Below are 19844 nucleotides of genomic sequence, written 5' to 3'. Positions count from 1 at the left end.
AAAAAAAAAAAAAATAAATAAAAATATATATATATATATATATATATATGGGATAAATAGAAAACTGAAAAGGAGTAGTGGTTGTGGCTTGATGAGCACGGTAATATAGATTCAAGGAAAAAAGTTCCATTAAGGAGATGCACACAAGTCATGTTGGGATAATGACTACAATGAAGGTTTGGATTTCGCAATTAGGGTAGCATTGTTGTTCCCAAATAAGAGTTTAGTATAGTGGTTTTGGCAAGTAGAAGATAATGTGAGAAATATGATGGAGAAGGAAAGAAGAACATGAGGTAGCTTGGGGTCTAGGGAAGGTTTGCTGAGCGCAGCATATGACAAGGTGGATACTGATGGAACAGTCTCCCAGAGGAATTGGGAGGCGAAACTTCAATAGAATGGTGAACAGATTTTCCTTGTGTGGTAACAGGAACACTGCTGTAGATAAATTTAAGGGAAGTTTGTGGGATTTTTATTTTCTAATTAAAATTTGGTTAATTTTTCTTTTATTTTAGAAGTCAGGGCTCTTGATGATATTAGTAAATCTGTGTTCTTTTTCAAGAATAATTTTGAGATTGTTTTATTTATTTGCCAATTCAAAGTAATTAATCTTTGCCTTTCTGGGGATGTTCTTATTTGGACTAATTAAGTTAAAAACAGTTTAGTGTGAAATATATCTACTGATGCTCCCATTATGATTAACACACATAAAACAAAAATATCTTTCATTTCTACAGATAATTTCTATGTTACATGGGGAGCTCAACATAATTCAGGAATAAGGTCAGCCCCAGGACAACCTTTGCCTCCACATGGAAAACCACTTGGAAAACTAAATTCTGCAGATCTTAAGGATGTTATTAAAAAGGTATAATATGAATAATGAATTTGAATTGGGATTTGGTTATGATTAAAGCCATTTTCAAAATATTTATTGTAAGTTTTTTGAGGGCATGAAGTGAAAGATCTTAGAATAGGCAAAAGCGGTTCGTATCTTTTGGAATTTAGCCCAATGTGGCAGATCTAAGTAGGTGCACATGCACTTACACAGATTAGTGTAAAATTGCTAGGATACATGCTGGGAAAAGGTATCTGAGGTTGGAACTATTAAAAAGGCTTAATATTAATTGGGAAATATAACTGCTAATATTATATTAACAGTTAATATGATATTAACTTCTCATTCTAGAGCAGTGGTCTCAAACTTTAGTGAGCATTAGAAACACTTTGAGAACCAGAAAATACTGATGGCTGGGTCCCATCCAGAGAAATCTGAATTCAATAGGTACTAATCTGAATCTGAAAACAATCAGAAGAGAATCCAAATTTCTGAGACACTTCCAAATGATGTTGATGCTGCTGGTTCACTGAAACTTTTAGTAGCACTGTCCTATGGAGTTTTGTTTGTTTGTTTTGTTTTTGAGATTAATTATAATAAAAAGAAACAGTATTATATATGATTACTTTAAAAATTAATATTTATAGTGGAAGTTAGTATGGATTTTATATCAAGAAAAGTCTTTCATGGTCTAGTAAATTTATTTGTTTGCCTGGAATGGATATTGAAAAGTTTGGGAATGTGCAAAAGTTGTTAAGTATGTGAAAGCTGTCCTTTCTCTCTTTCTTCACTCTATCACATAGCTCCTGGCAGGGCATGCTACCTCTTTGTGGGCTTTTGGTTCATTGCTGAGCTGTGTGTAAGAACAAGAGTTCACAAAATATCTTTAGGCAGTACGTTTTGAGAGTTTGGGGATTGTTTTATAGTCTGTGCACACTGATTTGATGTGTAACAAGTGGTAAAAATTTGAGAGCTTTTGAAGTCTTTATAATTAACCTGCTATCTTACACTGCTTTTTACTAGTTATATTAATGGTGTTCAAAAGTAACTGACTGTTGTGGACGCGTGAACTTGTTTGACATCATGTAAATTTTTCCTTACAAAGTGCCATAAAGCTGGATTACTGGATAGATAAAAGAGTGTGAAACAACATGAATACACTTAACCCCTTTTCTTGAGTGCACCAAAAATATAATCTCTTAATCTAGATAACTAACATTTTATTATGTAATTTGGACTTATATTAATTATATAATATGCTTTGTGATCTTTGAAGGGTCTTATTCATTATGGACGAGATAACCAGAATTTAGATATTTTACTTTTCCAAGAAGTCCTGGAATATGTGTCTAGGATAGACAGAGTGCTGAGTTTTCCTGGAGGTTCACTTCTGTTAGCCGGATGCAGTGGTGTAGGTCGTCGGACCATCACTTCTTTAGTCAGTCATATGCATGGAGCAGTGCTGTTTTCACCAAAGATTTCCAGGGGATATGAACTGAAGCAGTTCAAAATTGATCTCAAACATGTGAGTGACTCACAGTCTTTTGTTTTATTTGGTTTTAAATCACAGTTAGTTATTCAAAAAGCCTTTAAATCTCTGATATGCAACATAGTCTTTATTTTAATTTTGATGATTGTTTTCTCCATAATTGTTACAAAATTATGTTTTTAGCTCTCAGCACCCCAGATTATGGGATGTTATATGGATAGGTAAGATAAACAAAAAGATGGCATTTAGGACATATGTAGGTGTATTTAAAAATTATCCTCTAGATTTTAATGTCCTAGATGTAAAATAATTAAATTTCCTCCCAGTAGTATTTGTTTATGAACTGGATTTACTTTCCAAACTATATGGCTAAATTTTGATTATTCAGTGGATTTACTTTCTAGACTATATGGCTAAATTTTGATTACTCAAATATCAATCAATAAAAACAACTTAGTTTACATACAGAATGAAAGTTTTTACCTGTGCCAAAAATATTTAATGTGTACCAAAATGTGTTTTCTTATTGTGCAGGTGCTACATCTTGCAGGTATTGAAGCACAACAAGTAGTTTTACTTCTTGAGGATTATCAGTTTGTACATCCTACATTTTTGGAGATGATCAATAGCCTTTTGTCTTCAGGCAAGTAAATGGGTTCTATTTAAAGAAAATAAAAGTAATGTAAAAATTATTCAAGGAAAGTGATCTTATATAAAATTATGTTTCAGAGAACACTTGGCATAGCTTTTATTAAGGTGACATGGGATTAAACATTAAACATGCTCAGAGCAGGAGAACTGAGAAACCCTGTTTTTATAAAACCAAGATTGTGGAATTATATAAAAATGATGATTAAATATTGAATATTGATGAATATACTGAAAAATTGGCCCTCTTAACACACTTTTGGTGGGACTATTATAAGTTATAACCTTTTAGGAAAGTTATCAACCAGTACTTATTTAAAAAATGTGTTATACTGGGCTTCCCTGGTGACGCAGTGGTTAAGAATCCGCCTGCTCGGGCGTCCCTGGTGGCGCAGTGGTTGAGAGACCGCCTGCAGGGGACGCGGGTTTGTGCCCCGGTCCGGGAGGATCCCACATGCCGTGGAGCGGCTGGGCCCGTGAACCATGGCCACTGAGCCTGCACGTCCGGGGCCTGTGTTCCGCAACGGGAGAGGCCACAACAGTGAGAGGCCCGTGTACCGCAAGAAAAAAAAAAAAAGAATCCGCCTGCTAATTCAGGGGACACGGGTTCAAGCCCTGGTCTGGGAAGATCCCACATGCCGTGGATCACCTAAGCCCGTGCGTCCCAACTACTGAGCCTGCTCTCTAGAGCCCTTGAGCCACAACTACTGAAGCCTGCGCGCCTAGAACCTGTGCTTCACAACAAGAAAAGCCACCGCAGAATAGCCCCTGCTCCCCGCAACTAAAGGAAGCCTGCCGCGCAGCAACAAAGACCCAATACAGCTAAAAATAAAGAAATAAATAAATTTTAAAAGAACTAGTATGTAAGGAAATATGTAGTATAATTTGTAATAAAAATTTGATAGAACCTCACTGTCCATCATTAATGGAAAAATTGAATAATTATAATATGGCCTTAAATGTGGTTATATAATAGCAGATATATTTCAGATATATGAGGTCTCATATTTCTCGAATTGTGTTGTACTCTTTTTGTCTCTGGAGCCACCTGACCTTTTTGGTGATTTCCTGAGGAGAATACCTGCAATTTCCTGCAGTTCTTCCTTTTCTGAAGACTTTATGAAGTTTATTATAATCTCCTTATAATGCATAACCACTGTTAGTAGAATTGGTATGAGGTAGCTTCGTTTTAAACTTGGACTAAGTATTTTGGTACTTAAGTACAAAGTAAACCTTGTTAAAAACTAGTTTCAACTATATGAATTGTTCCATTCTAGGGACCCGAGGACAAAATTTGCATGATGCTCATGTTCCACTCAGGTTTTAATAAATACTTGTTTTGTATCCTGCTAGGTAGACTCTGGGATAAAATAGTTTTTTTGTTTTTTCAGAATTTAACAGCTTTGGTTGAAGGAAACATTTATAAAGTGAGGTATCTACACTTTAGTGCCCAAATGAGAAAGACTCTAGTTACACAAGTGGTAGGTCAATTTCTGTCAAAGTAAAGGGAAATGGTATAGTGAAAGTGGTATGTCTTGAGCAAGCTTGAAGTGTTTGCGGCCCTTTTTATAAATAATCTCTTCTGATTTTTAAGGTGCACATTCCTGCATATTGCTTAAATTGTCACTAGATGGAGACCTTGTTCATTTTGGCTGAGATAAACTTGTAGGCCAGATATATACAGGGTTTTTGTATTTTTGTTTTGGTTTTAATTTCTGAAAGCAAACATCCAGATAAGCATTAACCCAGTAATTATTTTTATTGTAAGATAAATTGGTCTTTTTATCAAGATATAATAGCAAAAATCATAAATAAAGTTAAATTTTGGTAAGGTTAAATTTTGACAACGTTTTTGGCAAAAAAAGTATTTGAAAAATACTTTCAGAGAAAGTACTTAATAGGCCTTTTTGTCTCTTTTTTGTATTTCAAATTCTTATTCCCTATAGAATATGTAAATAGAGCTAGCTTTCTTTACCAAATTTAAGAAATCAAGGGTATCTTGATATGGCTGAAGTTTAGAGGAAGACATAGAGCACATTTATGTGTGTATGCATTTGAATATGTACATCCTTGGTGGTTGGGGAGCAGTCTGGTACCTCTGAGATTAACCTAAAGAAAAGTAGGGATTCAAACTATGTTGGGCTCTACATGAATGCAGCAAAAGAATTTTCATGTAATCTTACAGTTTCTTGTGAATTACAAATATGTTGGTTTAACAAATATTTATTAAATAACTGGATTTATGGTGGTGAACAAGACAAGCTTCAAGCCCTCTATCAAATTCTTATAGTCTTAATCACCTTTGATTTGACTTTCATCATTCTGTTGTATAGTAGCAGGCCATGACTTGTTCTCCTGATTTCTAGTACAAGTTCATTCATTCATTTGATAATTCATTTGTTCATTTATTTAACAAATATTTATGTTTTAGATACTTGCTAAGAATGCCCTAAGGTTAATATTGATCATGATCAAATATTCGCCCTCCGGGAATTCAGAATCTAATTGGGCAGGAAAGGGAAGTAATTCATTCATTATTAAATGATGTGGTAAATGCTAAACAGTGATGTTTGGATACTATACACAAGAGAAAAGAATGCTTTACCTAGCATGTGGGTATTCAGGAAAGTCTCATGGATATAGCAGTTGACAAAGTAGTGTCTTGAGGGATAAACAATAATATTAGGGGAAGATAAGGGGCAGAGGAAGACTGTGGGTATAATATTCCAGGAAGAGGGAGTATTTCATTAAATTTTTAGAACACAAAGAAGTTCATTGAGGCTAGAATACAAGGTCTTGTGGGGTTGGGGTAGAGAAGGACTTGGAAAAGCAGATAGATGGCTAGATTATGAACTGTCTTTAATGGTTTGCTTAATCAACTGAAGGCTATAGATGTAGATTTGTGAATAATATAGAGGGTGATAGGGTTTGTTTATTTTTGAAAACAAAGCTTGAATAACATCAGATTATTTGATTACAAAAATAGAAGAAGCATTGTGTGTGTAAAATGTGTTTTGAATTAGTGTAATGCAGGTAAAACTCAAAAGAAATGTAATGTTCTGTAGGTGAAGTTCCTGGACTCTACACTCTTGAAGAATTAGAGCCCTTGCTGTTGCCTCTTAAAGATCAGGCTTCACAGGATGGTTTTTTTGGACCAGTCTTCAATTACTTCACATATAGTAAGTGCCATAGAATTCGTTAATCAATTTAAACTATGTTTCATATGAAATAAATACCATTTAATTTGCATTATTTTCTCATTAGCAAATAAGTAGCATAAAGGCTAACCTATAATAAAAACAAGTTAGCAAAATTTTAGTGAAAGGGAAGGGTGAAAGTATGGTAATGTTCTTTGGAATATTTACTTTGTTGCCTTTGTTTCCATGTGGTGAAATTTGTGCTTTAGTACCTCCTATGTTAGAGAATTATTGAACTATTTAGATTGTGCCAGACTCTGTAGTGTTATTTTTTTGGAACTAAAGAAAGTTTGATTACTGCAGAAGTAGTTTCATGTGCACTGTAGATATCTAAAATTGATAAACAAAAAATAAGGCAATGATGGCAGCACCCAGACGTGACTATTACATTGATCTTTATTTTTCTAAAAGAACATTTATTATTGATGAAATAGAGACAGTTGTTAAAGAGCTACCCTCCCTTCTGTCCACTTCAAGTTTACAGGGAAATTCTACTACACCTTTAAGAAACCGATCATCTCAATGCTATTTTAAACTGTTTCAGAACATAGAAAATAAAGGAAAGTGTCCAACATAGAAAATAAAGGAAAGTGTCCAAAATCCTTTTTACAAAGGGAAAATGATATTGTCATTGAAAGAAGGGAAAGGTATTTCTCCTAAAAGAAAACCAGAGATCAGTTTTGCTTGTGAATAATGAAACAAAAATCCTTGAAAGAAAAATTACAAAATAGAATCCAGTGTCATGTTTGAAAAGTAACAGCAGTATCATACCTTTCTAGATCTTTTATCCTAGCATACACACACACACACACACACACACACACACACACACACACGTATTTTTTAACCAAAATAAAAATTATACTGTAATACTGTTTCATAGCTTGTTCTTTTTATAAACAGCTCCTACCATCCCATTTCAAAACATTTTAATTTCATAAAACCAGACCATATATAGGTTTCTTCAATTATTATTATTGTAATATTCCAAGAGTATAATTTTCTTATTTTTTAGGAATTCAACAAAACTTGCATATTGTCTTGATAATGGATTCTGCAAATTTAAACTTCATAATAAACTGTGAGAGTAATCCTGCTTTGCATAAGAAATGCCAGGTGTTGTGGATGGAGGGTTGGTCACATAGCAGTATGAAGAAAGTAAGTTTAATGTTTAAATATGGAAGTAAAAAGTGAGCACATTTTTTTAAAGTTATTGATTGTCACAACTTCCCTTTGGTGTTTATTATAATATTACCTTAATTGTGGCACTGAAAATCTCTCATAAGTTTGAAAATAACTCTTTTCTTCATAGTCTTGTATTTGATAGTTTAGTTGAGTATAGAATTTTAGGTGGAAGATTATGTTCTTAATTAAGGACCACAGAGATATTATTGTACCTTAAAAATTTTATCCATTTCATTATTTAGCCTATTATAGGCTAGCTTATGATAAAAATATCACAGCAATAATATTAGCTGTTGTTTAAATTAAAATTTAGATGCTTTTTAAAAAATCTGTTATTGCTATGATATGTGTTCAGAGGGGGATGAGTTTAAATTGTGAACTCATAGCACCGTCTCAGCTGGAAGCCTTTTATATTGCTTCATTTGAATTAATAATAATTTTCAATATTGTCTTTTTGAATGATACTCATATTCCCAATCATTCATTTCTTTATTTTTGTATAGTAGAAGTGCAGACTAATGCCTGTCATGATTCAGAGGAAGGAGTGTAATTTGAGATAATAGACAAGGTTTTAGAGTTGAGATGATATTTTAGTTAGATTTCAGTAAGTAGGTAAAGGAGAGGAAAGTTATTCTAGTCTGTGGAGGCCAATGAACAAGAGGTATTCATTAAGAATTAGTAATTATTGGGTGCCTAATACATGCCACTATTCCATATATTGGGGATATAGCAGAGAAAAAGACAAAAGTCCCTGCCCTCATGGAATTTACACTCTTTTGGGGGATATTTGGGGGGAAAGCTTTCTAGGTGAAGAACCTGAGATGAGAGCATGCCTGGTGATTCTGAGGATCAGCAAGAAGCCAGTTCATTTGTAACAGAGCGATAAAGGGGAGAGTAGTTGCAGATGAGGTCAGTGAAGTAAGAGAAAGGTTAGGGTGGGGCTTTGGACGCTATTATAAGGATTTTGGCTTTCCTGGAAACAAGTAAGGGATCCCTTGGAGGCTTTTGAGCAAAACTATTCTAATGTTTTAATGGTAATACTCTGGCTTCTGAGCTGAAAATAGACCATAGAAGACAAGGAGGAAGCAGTCATAAAGCTATTGAGTAATTCAGCAAGAGACGAGGATGGCTTGCTCTCAGGATGTAGTGGTAGAGGTGGTGAGAAGTGGTAGATACTGGGTATGTTTTGCAGTAGAAACGATAAGATTTGTTGACAAATTGTAATAAGGTGTAAGGGAAAGTGAGGAGTTAAGGATACCTCCAAGTCTGTTGGCTTGAGCACCTGGAAGGATGGAATACCTGTCAGTTGAGGGGAGACTTTGAGAAGAACATTTTGGGAGGAGAATATGAGGTTTTCAGTTTTAGATGTGTGAAATATGAGGTGTTAGACATCTGAGCTGGAAGATTGAGAAGACATTTGGATATATGAGAACGGGGAAAAGGTCAGGCATACAGGTAAAATTGTGGGAATTATCAGAGTATAGCTGGCATTTAAAACTGTGAGAAAAAAATATCACTAAGGAAGTGAATGTTGGCAAAGAGAGGAGAGATGCAAAGGCCGAACTCTGGGGCACTTCAACATTAAGAGGTTGAGATGAAGACCAGGAACCAGCAAAGGATACTGAGAAGGAACTGCTTGGGAAATAGGAAAGCAGGAGAGCGTGTAGACAAGTGAAGCCTAGAAGCCAAGTGAAGACAGCATTTCAAAGGAGTGAGGAAGGATGAATGGTGACACATGAAGGTAGACAAGGCCTGGGAACTGATCGTTGCATTTAACAGCATGGCGTTCATTAGTGACTTTGATAAAGCAGTTTCAGTTAGTAGTGGAGAAAAAACATATTGACGTGTTTCAGAAAGAATGAGAAGAGTGGAGAGTGAATATGGTTGCCTCTTTTGAGGAATTTTGTTATGAAGTAGAAGATAAAAATGGGTCAGTAACTGGAGGAAGTGGGGGTTAAAATGCTTGCTTTCTTTTTTAAAAAAATTTTAAGTTGAGACAAACTGTAGCATTTTCATACACTGTTGGGAATGCAAAAAAGATGCAAAACATGTATGTTACATGAAAGACGGGAAAATTGCTAGAGCAACATCCTTGGGTAGTAGACAGCATATGGGTCTATTGCACAAATGAAACAATTAAGGATAGGCCTTTGCTTGTAGAATGGAAGCATTATCCTTAATAACAGGAAGGGAAGCAGAGTACAGGGGCACAGTTCCAAGTAGGTGGGCAAGTGTGGTATGGGAAGTTTTGGACACTTCTGGATGTTTCTGTTTTCCCAATGAAATAGGAGGTAAGATTATCAATTGAGAGAAAAGTTGAGGGAACAGATTTTGGAGTCTTGAAGAGATATTAGAGGATATGCAAAATAGTAGTTTGGAAGGGGAAAGAGTGAAAGGTTTAGGAGAATGGAGTATAATAGCTAGGTAGCATTAAGGGTTCACGTGAGGTTAGTGATTATAAAGTTCAGTGAGGCCAATCAGCATAGTTGTGTGTTTTTTCTCCAGTTACATGTGCACTCATAGGTGCAGACCTTCAATAGGTGGTGACTTGCATTTAACCAGGATTGGGGCTTTGCTTTGCTACTCGAGTATGACAAAGCAAGTGAAGGCCAAGGGAGCTGAGAAATTATGGTAGGAAGATGGTGAATGACAGTATAAAGATTGTTAAATTAATAGATTGTAGGTCTTGGTGGAGTCTGAGGATGATTGACATTGCAAATGGAATGAGCTGGGAAGACAGGAGTGTAGTGGTAGAAGAGTGGGATATTTGAAAGTGAGATTATGAAATGATTGCAGTTGCTGTTAGTGACAAGGTATCAGGGTGTGACCCTTTGAAGTGGGGGTGAGTGGCCGGGAAAAAGGTGATAGAAAACAGAAGGAGAAGAATTCAAGGAATCGAGAGGTCAGGGTATTAATAGGAATTAATAGGGTTAATATACTTATTCAATTCTTTTTAGAAAGTGCCATTTTTATCCCCAAGGAGGGAGAGTGGAGGCAAAGGGGAATGTGGGTAAATCCAGGCAGGAAAACTTTGCTAATGTAGAATATCGTTTAGGGATAGAATGTTTCCTACCCCTCCCAACTTTATTGAGGTATAACTGACACATAAAATTGTATATATTTAAGGTATACAACATGTTGTTTTGTATATTTTTATGTTGTGAAATGATTACCACAATCCCGCTAACTAATATAAGGGATAAAATTTTCAAGAAAGTAAGTTTCCAAAGAAACAAATTTCCATTGATTTAAAAGTGTATATTTAAAATATTCTCACAGTTGCTTAAGTGTTTTTTCAGAAATCAGTGAAGGTATTTGAAAAAATAAATGTTCTTTGGCTCAAGAACCATGGCACTTTCAAACTTTCCATTAGTTAAGGAATCTTTTGGCTTAATGGTTTATTCAGTCTGAGAATTTCAGAAAATGATTTTTTGACCTAATTACCTAGATTACTTGTACTTCCTCTTGTTAGGAATATTAACTGTATCAGATGAAAGAAGTTGAAGGTTTTGGCTTAATTTTAAAATTTCAGAGTTCTACTTATTTTCTTTTTCCCAGAAATAGAGTTAAAAATTTTTTTTGTATATTTTGAAATAGTATTCTTATAAGATTATAATATTTTCTTTAATAATGATGATATCTGTTCATGAAACTTTATTTTCTTATTTGTGATAGTGGCAAAAACCTAGCTATAGACAATAGATAGTTTTTAGAATTATCAATTATGTTGATGGCAGTTATGTTAATTATCAATTATGAAATTATTTTTGTTTAGTTTTAGTTATTTCTTATTTAAGAAAGCTAAGCTTCCTTCCTATTCCTTTATGCCATGAAGGCATTTTATTAGTTTGATGCCGAATAAAACATTTATTTTATTATTTTACTATTTTAAATGGCATCTGTGATTATTTTCTAATTCAATCAAAAATGTGATTTTCTTCATTTCAAAAATTCTAATCATTTTTCAAGCGAGATGTTGAAGCTTTTCTATGTGCTATTAATTTGCAATACATTAATGGTTGATATGTGACAAAATCTTGACTAGGAAATAATGTCCTCTAAAGAATCCTAGAAGAAAAGTCCAATTGAGACTGTTTCTTTTTTTCTTTTTTTGGGGTGTGTGTGTGTTAAAGGTTTTTTAACCTCTGATATTGGATTTACTTAAACTTTTTTCCTACTGAATTGAGGTTTAAAGAAATGCTCTTCCTATTTTAGATACCTGAAATGTTATTCAGTGAAACAGATGGTGAAGAAAAATATAGCGACAAAAAAAGAAAAGAAGAAAAGAAAAAAAACTCAGGTAGTATTTTGATGAAATTGACTTTATCTGATTTTTATTGATGAAATAATTCCTGATTTCTAATGTTATAGATCCATTAAAGATTCATGATGATTATGAACTGGAATAATGCTAAACTAACTAAGTTAGGTTTTTTGATGCAAACTAAACTTTTAAGCCCTCTTTTTTTAAAACTAATGTTTATGTCATTTCATATAGGACCTAACAGCATATCTGTTGTTTAAAATTAAGACATTAGAAATGTACATTTTTGACCCAAATGATCTAAAGGACTTACTTATATAGGGTTTTGGGCTAATAGCCTAAACTTTTCATATTAGCTTATCACTTAGGTATGTCAAAGCACTCAATTCATATGCAAAACTGTGTTATGATTCTTTGAGTATGGACGTAATATTTTTCTTAACTATAATGTTCTCTTTATTTTCTCCATTTCCACATTAACTTTGACTGTGGTCTTTTTCTTTTATACCATAGCATATTTATTCATTTATTTAATCTAACCATCTAATTATTAAATATTTATTGAACTTGTTTTATATTAGGTACTGGACTGGATACTGGAGATGACTTAGGATAATCTAGTGGTAGCAAGAAATATGTTATATATAAACATAAAATTTTGGTATAGCAGGATAAGTGATGGTAGAAGTTTATATGAAGTACATTGGAAAGTAAAGCCTCTACCTAGCAGATACTAAAGGAAATGCACTTTGCCCAGACGGGCAGTTTGGGGAAGGTCATTCTGGTTAGAGTGACTAGCATGGAAAAGGCTTGAAGAAATAAAATAGGCATTTTTATGGAACTATAAATACACTGAAGGGCTAAGACATAGGATATAATAAATAGTAGAGTACTAGATGAAGAGAAAAAGGTAGGCAGGGTTGGGTAAGGAAGAGCCTTCCATGTCATGCTAAAGAAGGAATTTGGATTCTGACTTGTGGGTGATTTGGAATAATTGAGAGATTTTTGGTAGAGATGTAACCAGAGGCTTGTTTTAGAAATGTAAGTCTCTGCGTGTACCCCTTTCTTCAGTTATGAAAAATAGATTGGTGTACAGAGAAACCAGAGGTACTGTAGACCAGTATAGAAGGCTATTGCCTTCTAATCTAAGAGGAAGGAATGGAATTGGGGAGATATTAGGAGGTAATCTAAAGACGACTTGGTTATGTAATGGCTGTTGAATGCAAGGAAGAAGGATGCAAGAATATTTCTCAGGGTTCTGCTTGGAAAATTCATTAGAAGTTGATTTTATTCACTGAGGTAGGGAATACAGAGGGAAATAGGTTGAGACCACGAGAGGGAGACGGTATGTTTGGTCTTGTATATATTGGATCTAATGGGAACTTGTTCTTAATTTTTTGGCTTTTGAAGTCCTGTTTCTCCCTGTGTAAGTAAGAGTGGATAGGTGTTACTTGGTTTGGTATCTCTTTTCCATTCAAGTAGCTTTTAGTGAGCTTACTTTTGGATTACATGTTATGTAGTTCCAGTTAATTTATATGTTATGACAAGCTATAGATTTATCTTTCTTGCAGTAATAAAAATTGTCAGGGGAAATATATTACAGTGGAAGGATAGAGACCAATGAAATTAATAATACAAAATTAATAAGAAAAATGGAAGTTGTGAATGGATAGGAATGCCTGTGTACCTTTAAGGCAAAGATGTTATCTCATATTTATAATTTCATTGCTTAGAAGTATCTGGCAAGAATAAATATAGTTAAGTTCATTTTCTCTAATTCTTAATGGATCGTACTTATATTAAGTCATTTTTTTCTCTTTCTAGTTGATCCTGATTTTCTAAAATCATTTTTATTAATCCACGAGTCTTGTAAAGCATATGGTGCTACACCAAGCCGCTATATGACCTTTTTACGTGTGTATTCTGCCATTAATAGCAGCAAGAGAAAGGAATTATTAAAAAGACAAAGTCATTTGCAGGTACAATATTGGTAATCTTAAATTATTTTATCTATACATAGGGGACAAGGATTATGTAAATCACAATGCCATGTTGCCATACTTAATATAAATAAATATTGTACTGTATTAAATGTCTTGGAAAACTGTCTCACTTACCTGTCTTTATAGCCCACTAGATTATAGTAATGGTTTTGTAATTTTTTTTTTTGTTTGAATAATTATTTCTTCACTACATGGTATTTATGTGTTTTTGATAGTTTATGGTGCTGTCTTTAAATGTCTTTTTCATATAAATGTGTTTTAGAAATCAGAAATGCCTATTATTAATTAACACGTAATATCCAATATTATGCTTTATAATAAACTTTAAATTATATTTATAATTATATTTTTAAAATATATTCTTAAAATTATATTTTATAAACATCTTCTTATCCATGTCACTTGACTTGGTACGTTCTGAACAGTTTTCTTTTTGTATTTCTCTAACTGCAGAGCTTAAACTTAAGCATGGTATTAGAATGTCAGCTTCAGATTCTGTCAGAGAGCATTTCCTCTGCCAAGTTCTTGCTTCTCTTTGTGAGGGTCGTAAACTAGGAACATTAATTGGCAGAGTTATCTTTATTCTTCTTTCTAATGATTCACTTTCATTTATATTAAGCCACTAACTCTACATGCTTTGGAGGGGTAATTTCCTGATTTAGTTCTCTATGGTGTTTCAGGTAAATCACTTAAACTGACTGAGTTGCAGCTTAATTGGGTGAATGTGTTGAGTACATTAGATAAAATTCAAACGTAAAGAACCAGCGTGATGCCTGTCCTCTGTGCTGGGTGCTCAGTAAATACTATTTACATTCCTTTTTTTTTGCCATTACTATCTTTCCAAATCTTCTGATTTGTTATGTGACAAAAACCCAATCATATTAAAGAAGAGAGGGAATATTTTTCATGTTTATTCCTTGGATTATCCATGGGCTGTGGAATGGGGTGTTATAATGGCCAGGCGTGTTATAATGGCCATGGTCAACCACCCACCCAAAGAATAGCTGAAGCATTTTGAGTGATTGCTTACCAGACCCATTTGTAAGGCAGTCTCTTATAAAATAGTTGGGTAGTGGACAGACAAACCAAGTCACGTCCAATATAAAAAGAGTGGCCCCTGAGTCCTTCTGCCCAACCAATGAGACTGAAAAATGGGAAGGGTTTACAGAATTTTTTTTCTTTTCTATTTTCCTTCCTGTCTAATGCAGTGAGTAAAAACCCTACTATTTAAGCTATCTAATATCTAATATATGTTGATCCGTTCAGCTTTACTGTGATGCTTTAAAATCTATCTTTCTCTAAAGCCTCTGTGGAGTCTTTTACTACATCTTAATGAGTACACAGTTGAATAAATCATTATAATCAGCAAGACGAAAATACCTAAGTCCACTTGCAAATGTAGTATATGTACACATTTACATTTATGCTTGATTCTTTCTTATAGACTTTGTTTACTGTATGTATATAAAATTCCTTTTCTTTTAATATTGTCAATCAACATTTTATTAATGTAGGCTGGTGTATCTAAACTAAATGAAGCTAAAGCTCTCGTGGATGAACTGAACAGAAAAGCCGGAGAACAAAGTGTATTACTTAAAACTAAGCAAGATGAAGCAGATTCTGCTCTTCAAGAGATCACAGTATCAATGCAGGTAATGTTTAGAGTAAGCTCAGCGATGCAAACGATAGAAAGGTCATTTATGCCTGATTGTCAGTCAGTGTGAAAAATAACATTTTTACTTATGTGGATTTAAAAAATATTGCTTGTCTGTGCTGAGTAGACTGATAGCGTTGTGTACTTGAACTTTTGTGGAAGAGTGTGTTATTTTCCCATATTGTTTGAAATCAAAACTATATTTTCCTCAATTGTTCATACACTAATTTATCTATAATATAAAAATATAAACATTTTAATTGGTGTAGGTTTGTCTGTAACTGACTTTGTTTACCCTCTGTTAGTTAATATTTCCTTTTATTTTTCTTAATAATCTCTTTTAGGCTTCAGGGGTTTTCCCTGTTTTAAATATTCTCACGATTTACAAAATAAATCTATTCATTCTATTTATACTTTCATGATATTTTTAATATTTTGTTTATATCCTCTTTTAACATTGCCTTTCTTTTGTTGAACCCTCTCAAGGGAGATTTCTCTCTGTTCTTTCTTGCTTGGGTATTCTTTTACATTTGCACACCCTCTCAGTATGCTTCTGTCCATTACCTTGCTTTTTAGTACTGATTACATACTGATTACCACCAAATCCATCTTTTTTGTCCTTCAGCCCTATCCTTCCTCTGAACTTCAGACTCAAATAGCCGATTATCTGTTAGACATGTCTTCTTGAAAGTCTCACAATTCAAAACAGATTAAAAACTGAACTTATAATTTCCTTTTCTGTATTCCTTTCCTCAGTTTATGGTACTACACTATAGCTAATTATTCAAGACAGAATTTATAAATTATGTTATATTTCTGTTCCCTCAATTCATGACTCTAATGAATCATTAAATTCTGTTAGTTTTACCTCCCTGATTTGTCTTAAATATGTTTTCCCATCTCAATGTGGGTGACTGTTAACCTTACTTGAAGTCCAATGCCTCTTTTATTTAAATTAACTTCAGTGTTTATCAGACTAGTGTATATATCTCAGTAAAAGTAAATAGTATAAAAAAGTCTTAAAAATAACAAAGTTGGAGGGCTTATGATATAAAGACTTACTATAAAGCTACAGTAGTCAAGGTAGGGTAATATTGGTGTAATGATAGGCATATCGACTATCGGAACACTGTGGCATCCAGAAACAGACTCATGCATACATGGTCAATTAATTGTATACAAAAATACTGTTTAAATGGGGAAAGGGTGGTCTTTTTAAAAAATGGTACTGGAATATTTGGAGATCCATGAAGAGAGGAAAAAAACCCTCAAACCTTTACCTTACAACTTATATGAAAAGTAACTTGACATGGATCGTAGACCTAAATGTAGAGCATAAAATTATAAAACTTTAGAAGAAGATATGAGAGAAAATCTTTATGATGTTGGGTGAGGCAGAGCTTTCTTAGATATGATACCAAAATAGAAGAAGAAAATAAATGATAAATAGGATCTTATCAAAATTAAAACCTGTGCTCTTTGAAATAAATTCCAAAGAAAATGAAAGGCAAGTCACAGACTGGGAGAAAATATTTACAAACGTGTATTTGATAAAAGACTTGTATCCAGCATGTATAGAAGTGATTACAACTCAATGCTAATAAAACTAACAATTCAATTTAAAAATAGGCAAAAGATTTGAACCTGCCCTTCAGGAAAAAAGACTTATAAAGGGGCCAGTAAATACATGAAAAGATAGATGCTCAACATCATTAATCAGCAAGGAAATGTAATCCCCTTATTTTTTAGTATGAGACCTCATTCTAGCCCTTAGCTTTGTAGTGCTTAGCCTGGTAATTACAAATCCAGAGCTTCTTTGACTTAGTTTCTCAGAAGAGTAACCTTTTTTCCAAACTTCTGATAGTTGGGAAGGGGAGTGGTATGACTCCATAAACTGCGTATTTAAAAATGTGTTCTAAATATTCTGTGAAGACTTCACAAGGCCTCAGCTATTTTTTAATTTTCATCAGCCACCTGCAGCATTCTCTCCTAGAGCCTTCTGGCTTGTTTCATTTTGTGCCTGGTTACAGCTGCTGTCCTGAGATCATTCTTTATCATCTTGGTTTATGCCTTCGTTTCTGTGGAGCCTATCCCCAAAAGCTTGGTGAGAAAGGATACATGGGCGATAAATTTTGAGATCTCACATATATGAACATTCTTCTCTGTCCTTGGTTGGTTGGTTGGTTGTGTGCTCGGAATAGTATTCTGGATTTTGAAGGCATTGTTCCATTTTCTCCTAGATTCCATTGTTGTGATTGAAACACTCAAAGCTATTTTAATTCCTGATCTGTTTTGGGGTGACTTGTTGTTTTTTATTTTCTCTCTTGGAATCTATTTTAGATCTTTGTTTCCATTTTTCTGAAAGATGTGGTGATTTGCTTTGCTTTAGGTTTATTTTCATCCACTGTGTCCAGTGTGGGTTCTTTCTACCTGAAAATTTATCTGCTTCAGTTCTGGGAAATCTCCTTAAATTATTCTATTGATAAATCCTTTTCCTTTATTTCTCTGTTCTTGCTTTTTAGAATTCTTCTTATTATTTGGGCTTTGGGCTTACTGGTCTGGTTCTCTAATTTTCTTATATTTTCTCACTTTTTTTCTTCTCTATGTGCTCTACTTTCTTCAAAATTTCTTCAACTTTATTTTTTAACCCTCCTATTGAGTTTTTCATTTCTGTTAAATTATTTCTCAGGAGATTTAAAAAAATCTCTAGATGTTTCCTTTTGGCAGTAGTGTCCTTATTTGTTGTTGTCTCATTGTTGCAGTATCTCCAACTAGCTCTCAGAGGATATTTTATGAAGTTTCATTTTTCCTGAATATTTTTTTTCTTCTGAATATGTTTTATTATTATTTTTCTTACATGATTGCTTTATTCTCAGTTAAAGAATAATTCTTAGTTATTCACAAAAAAAGCTTTCTTTTCATGTTTGGTCATCTTCATTGAAAATCTGAGCGTGGAAGGGAGGTTTGTTTATTGTGAACTTCTCAAGAGGGTTATCTGGACTGATTTGAATGGCATAAGCAAAAGATTTCACCTGGCATGTCAAAATAAATTCCTTGGCAGATGGAAAATCTTCAAAGCAATAACATTTGCAGATAATTGATGATTATATACACATTCAGTGTTTACAACATAAATTTATGGACTGCCTGACCTGGAAGTAATAGATCAGATAATAAATTCAATTTTCATACTGTAAAATTTTAGCATAATTTTTTATCAAGGAATTTTAGAACCAAAGTAATATAAATACTTATCTGAAGCAGCTAGTCATTTTTATTGTTAAGAATATCTGTCAAATACTTTTTTTTCCCTTCAGGAAATTGAAGGCATCGTTCCATATTCTCCTAGCTTCTGTAGCTGCGATTGGAACACCTTTAAATTTCTTACCTTTAAAGAGTAATTTGAAAAAAGTAAAAGCTCCATAAAGAATAATATCATTGATAACTATATATTTACAAAAGGAAAATATTCAGCACTCCGTGTGCCTATGTACCTTCAAACTAGTGAACATTATTAAGATACATTGAGTACTATGCTATTCTTTTCTCTGGACTGTTCTGGGAGGAGGTATTTCTAAGACTGTAGCTAATTGTATTACTTAGTAGAGACCCAGAAGAATAACTCTGCATCTTGTATTATAAGTTAATAATTTTGCTCAATTATAAATTGGAGACATTTCTGTTTGTTATTTTATACATAAGTATGGTAGGGAGAGACAGCTTAAAAACCAAACCGTACAACTTTTAAAGCTAGCAACTCTAGGTTTGTGACATAAGGAAAGAACACACTAAATGCTGTAGTCACTCAGAATAGATATAACTTACAATTGGAAAAGTAGGTTAATAAAACACGAAGCACATGAGTTGGGCCTGTAAGCGTGATTTTGATATTGTGGAGATGGAGAAAAGAACTTTCCCTGTTGAGGAGCGGTAGCAGAGATACACAGGTAGAAACCCTTGTGGAACATAGAAGATATCAATTGCGCTCACGTGTCAGGTACCTGAAGAATCAATATATTGGCAATAGGACACAAGGCGTTAGTATTGTTCTTGTTGTTGGTTTAAACAACAGAAATTTATTTCTTCCAGTTCAGGAAGGGAGAGAGAGAGAGAAGAAAACTCTCTGGTCTCTTCTTTTTTTGATTTAATTGAGATATAATTGACTCATAGCACTATATTAGTTTCAGGTGTACGATGATTCTGTATATGTATATAATGTGACATGATTACCACAATAAGTCTAGAGAGGATGCCAAGCATTAGTTTTTAAACTCCTTGAATGATTATAATATGGTTGAGAATCACTGTTGTTAGGATTCTTGGAAGGTTTCTTGACAAATTTTTTCCCTTGTTTTTTTTTATAGTATAATAAATAAATAAGTCAAACACAAACATTCATAATTTTCATCCATTTTTATATATGTGAGACCCTTGATTTTTGTATTCATGAGCAAAGAGGTCATGTGTTAATATATCATTTAGTGTTCTTTGAATCTTTACTAATTTTTGTTCATATATTTGCCATATTATTGTGTCATGATTTCAATTAATTTTTTTTTTTAAAGCCTG

At 33.5% G+C, this 19844-nt stretch overlaps 1 protein-coding gene across 1 annotated transcript in view; it reads left to right on the top strand.

Moving 5' to 3' along the window:
* The window catches only part of DYNC2H1 (dynein cytoplasmic 2 heavy chain 1), a 373792-nt gene that overhangs the window by 105200 nt on the left and 248748 nt on the right, over positions 1 to 19844 (top strand). The window contains exons 48-55 of the mRNA XM_027095669.1: positions 735 to 865; positions 2112 to 2360; positions 2859 to 2967; positions 6038 to 6151; positions 7185 to 7327; positions 11570 to 11654; positions 13443 to 13597; positions 15136 to 15273. Of these exons, the coding sequence (XP_026951470.1) occupies positions 735 to 865; positions 2112 to 2360; positions 2859 to 2967; positions 6038 to 6151; positions 7185 to 7327; positions 11570 to 11654; positions 13443 to 13597; positions 15136 to 15273 (1124 nt within the window). The remainder of the gene's footprint in view (positions 1 to 734; positions 866 to 2111; positions 2361 to 2858; positions 2968 to 6037; positions 6152 to 7184; positions 7328 to 11569; positions 11655 to 13442; positions 13598 to 15135; positions 15274 to 19844) is intronic.

The sequence above is a fragment of the Aethalodelphis obliquidens genome, unplaced genomic scaffold (assembly GCF_003676395.1).
Source record: "Aethalodelphis obliquidens isolate GAN/ISIS:26980383/991018 unplaced genomic scaffold, ASM367639v1 scaffold93, whole genome shotgun sequence".
Taxonomy (NCBI): Eukaryota; Metazoa; Chordata; class Mammalia; order Artiodactyla; family Delphinidae; genus Aethalodelphis; species Aethalodelphis obliquidens.
The sequence above is the reverse complement of the archived record's forward strand: the minus strand, read 5'-3'. Positions and strand labels throughout refer to the sequence as shown.